Source organism: Egretta garzetta, unplaced genomic scaffold (genome assembly GCF_000687185.1).
Source record: "Egretta garzetta isolate BGI_Z169 unplaced genomic scaffold, ASM68718v1 scaffold347, whole genome shotgun sequence".
NCBI lineage: Eukaryota > Metazoa > Chordata > Aves > Pelecaniformes > Ardeidae > Egretta > Egretta garzetta.
In genome coordinates this window covers 567,924-570,761 of record NW_009260184.1, presented here as the reverse complement: position 1 = coordinate 570,761, position 2,838 = coordinate 567,924, and the positions used below count along the sequence as shown (strand labels likewise).

Sequence of the window (2,838 nt, the reverse complement as noted above, 5' to 3'; positions counted from 1 at the left end):
GGAAAGTCACCTTCCAGAAACTGGGTGCTGGGTGTGAGCTATGCTCCGGTCTCTAAACATAAAAGCAATAAAAGCTCCTGTGGGGTCGCTAGAACATGTCAGCTTGTATAAAAATACCCATGGAGTTCACCAGTAGGATGCTAGATACAAAAACACTGTCAGCTCTGGATTAAGACAGTGCACAAACGTCCATCCACCCTGTTGACCACATTGCCATAGGAAATGGCATCATCACAGTTTGACTCGGCTGACAGAACAGCGCCGGGGAGAGCCACAGCCACCCGGGCACAGGCACGCGTCCCGGGGATCCTTCCCCCCCCGGCACAGGGGACGGGAAGCCCTGCTCTCTTCTTGCCACACGGAATGACTGGTTTGGCAGCAGCCCAGCGATTCCCACAGCCCCCTCGAAACCGTGAGGTTTCAAAGATTCAGTCTGGTTTGGGGCCGGCCGGCTGCCTCTTCCCCGGGAGCGCTGGCTCTGCACCTCTGCAGGGGGGCCGCTTCACACCTGCACGCCTCGGCCATGCATCTGGATCACCTGGGCCCGGAGGGTCTGGATCCCACTCAGGATGGTCTGCTGGTGCTCCGCCAGCACGATCCCCAGGCTGAGGACGTCCCTGCAAAACAAACCCCACGTCAGCCATGAAGAACAAGCCCTAACCGTGAAGCGTCCCGACGCCGACTGCTCGCGGGCAAGGGCACGCTGGGTTCGGGCTGTCGGGCTACTGCGGAGCAGCCGGAGTAAGAGATCCCCAACTTGCCCCAGCCAAAGCAAGATGGACCACGACTGGGAACGCGGGGTAAGAGGCGCCTGCAGCACGCCAAGCGCGAGACGGCTCCCGACCCTGCGGCTCGCACAACGCGTCGGCAGCAAACTGCATTCGATTTGCCTCTGCCCTCTGGAAGGGACGGGCAACGCGGCTCTCGCCAGCAACGACAGGGTTAAATCTCAGCTTCAAAACCCAGCGACTGAGATGCAGAATGCAGGCAGCCCACCCTGCTCTTACAGGCGTGCTTTGGAAGATCTGTCCTTTTGCTTAGTGACACCCGACTGTAACTGCAAAGCGGGGTTTGCTCGCGCTGCACCCGGAGACACAAGGCTATAGCCAGGAAACCAGTTCACTTACTGGGCTGTCATCCTGGCCACCGATTCCAGGTAGCAGTAGCCCGCAGCGGTGAAATTGTCTCTGTACCTGCCCATTTCTATCGCTTCCAGCCACTCGCCCACAGAGCTGAAGGAGGGGAAGGCTGAGAAGGTGCGCTCGGCGAGGGGGATGGACGCGCTGTGGGACCTGCCAGCGGAACAGGGGGGTGAGGAGGCAGCCGGGAGGGGGCCTGAGCTGGGACGGGGCAGGCGAAGCAGGAGAACAGACGGCAAAGCGAGGGGGCGCTCACCTGGTGCACGTGGAGCCGGGGCACTTCGGGGGCTGCAGGCTCTGCACCATCGTGCTCAGGACGGTGTGGATGTGCGAGAACTTGGGTCTCTGGCTGCGGTCCTTCTGCCAGCAGTCGAGCATGAGCTGGTGGAGGGGCGGCTGGCAGTTCAGCGGGGCAGGCAGACGGACCCCGTCCTCCACAGCCTTCATCACCTGCAGCGGCAGAGGAGGGCGCGGGACAGGGTCAGGTGCCGCGATGCGGATCGCAGGCAAAAACCCAGGGCACAAACCTCCCTCCTCGCAGCCCTGCCCGGGGAGCGGCGGCAGCTCCTCTGCCCTCCGCGGAGCCGCCTGCACACCATCAGCATCGTCACCTCCTGCGCGGCCGCCAGCGACTCACGTCCTGGTTGGACATGTCCCAGTAGGGTCTCTCGCCGTAGGACATGACTTCCCACATGACGATGCCAAAGCTCCACACGTCGCTGGCCGGACTGAAGTGGTGATACTGGATGGCTTCGGGGGCCGACCACAGCACCAGGCTCTTCCCGCGCTGCACAGGCGGAAGGGGAGAAATGAGGCGCTCACGCAGCGGGACGTAGCCGATGCACGCGATTCCCGGGTGGCCGCTCGTCCTGCCTTGCCCGGCCCTGCAGGGCGGACACCAAGCAAACCCGCAGGCCACATGCAGGTTTAGTAAGAGCAGCAAACTCTTGCCTCGATCTGCTTTAAAACAGCCATGCAGCCACACGCTGCATGGGAGTGCGGGTCCTGAAATATTAATGGGAGAGGAGAACGTCTCTGGGAAGAGCTGATGGCATTTTATGCATTAATGTTTAATGAAAACCATTTCAGAGCTTCGCAAACACACAGTCCCTCCACTCCGGCGTGCTCTCCTGTAATTAGCAATCCCCAGCTCAGCATCTGCAGAGCCCCCTGGATGCGCTAGGGGAAGCAGGTGACAGGCACGGCAGCTAATCGTAATTAACAGCAGGGAGACCTTGACCTCAAAGCCACAGCCCCACTGCGCCGCGGTGGGGGAAGCCAGGGGCCCGGTCGTGCCGGTGGGGGGGGGGGTCATGCTGTGCCAGGGGCTCTTTGGGGCGGCGCTCTCCCTCGCAGGCTGAGCGTGCCTCCCTAGAGCTAGCGATAACGGCTGAAAAAGCTTTCCAAGGCTCATTCCGCCACCAAATGACTGCAGCTCCTGCAGAGCGTGGGCCAAACCCTGCGAACGGGCTCTTCACCCCTCCCCGAGACGCCCACACCCGGCGCTGGGACACAGGCACCAGGACCCCACACACCGGCTGCTGCCTCCCTGGCAGTGCCCAGCGCTCCCTGCAAGCACCCAGTGCTCGTCTGATTGAGGAATCGATGCCCTTTAAAACATTAATGCCTGGTTAACGCGCTGCACTAACAGCCCCGGCTGGCACCGGGCGGCTGCGGGGTACCAAACGACACACGCCCC

At 61.9% G+C, this 2,838-nt stretch overlaps 1 protein-coding gene across 1 annotated transcript in view; it reads right to left on the bottom strand.

The window, feature by feature from the left end:
- Positions 1–501: 501 nt before the first annotated feature.
- Positions 502–2,838, bottom strand: part of EPHA10 (EPH receptor A10) — a 37,807-nt gene continuing 35,470 nt past the window's right edge. Inside the window, exons 12-15 of the mRNA XM_035897444.1 lie at positions 1,777–1,926; positions 1,396–1,589; positions 1,128–1,283; positions 502–617 (exon numbers count right to left, since the gene is read on the bottom strand). Of these exons, the coding sequence (XP_035753337.1) occupies positions 503–617; positions 1,128–1,283; positions 1,396–1,589; positions 1,777–1,926 (615 nt within the window). The 3' untranslated portion in view covers position 502. The remainder of the gene's footprint in view (positions 618–1,127; positions 1,284–1,395; positions 1,590–1,776; positions 1,927–2,838) is intronic.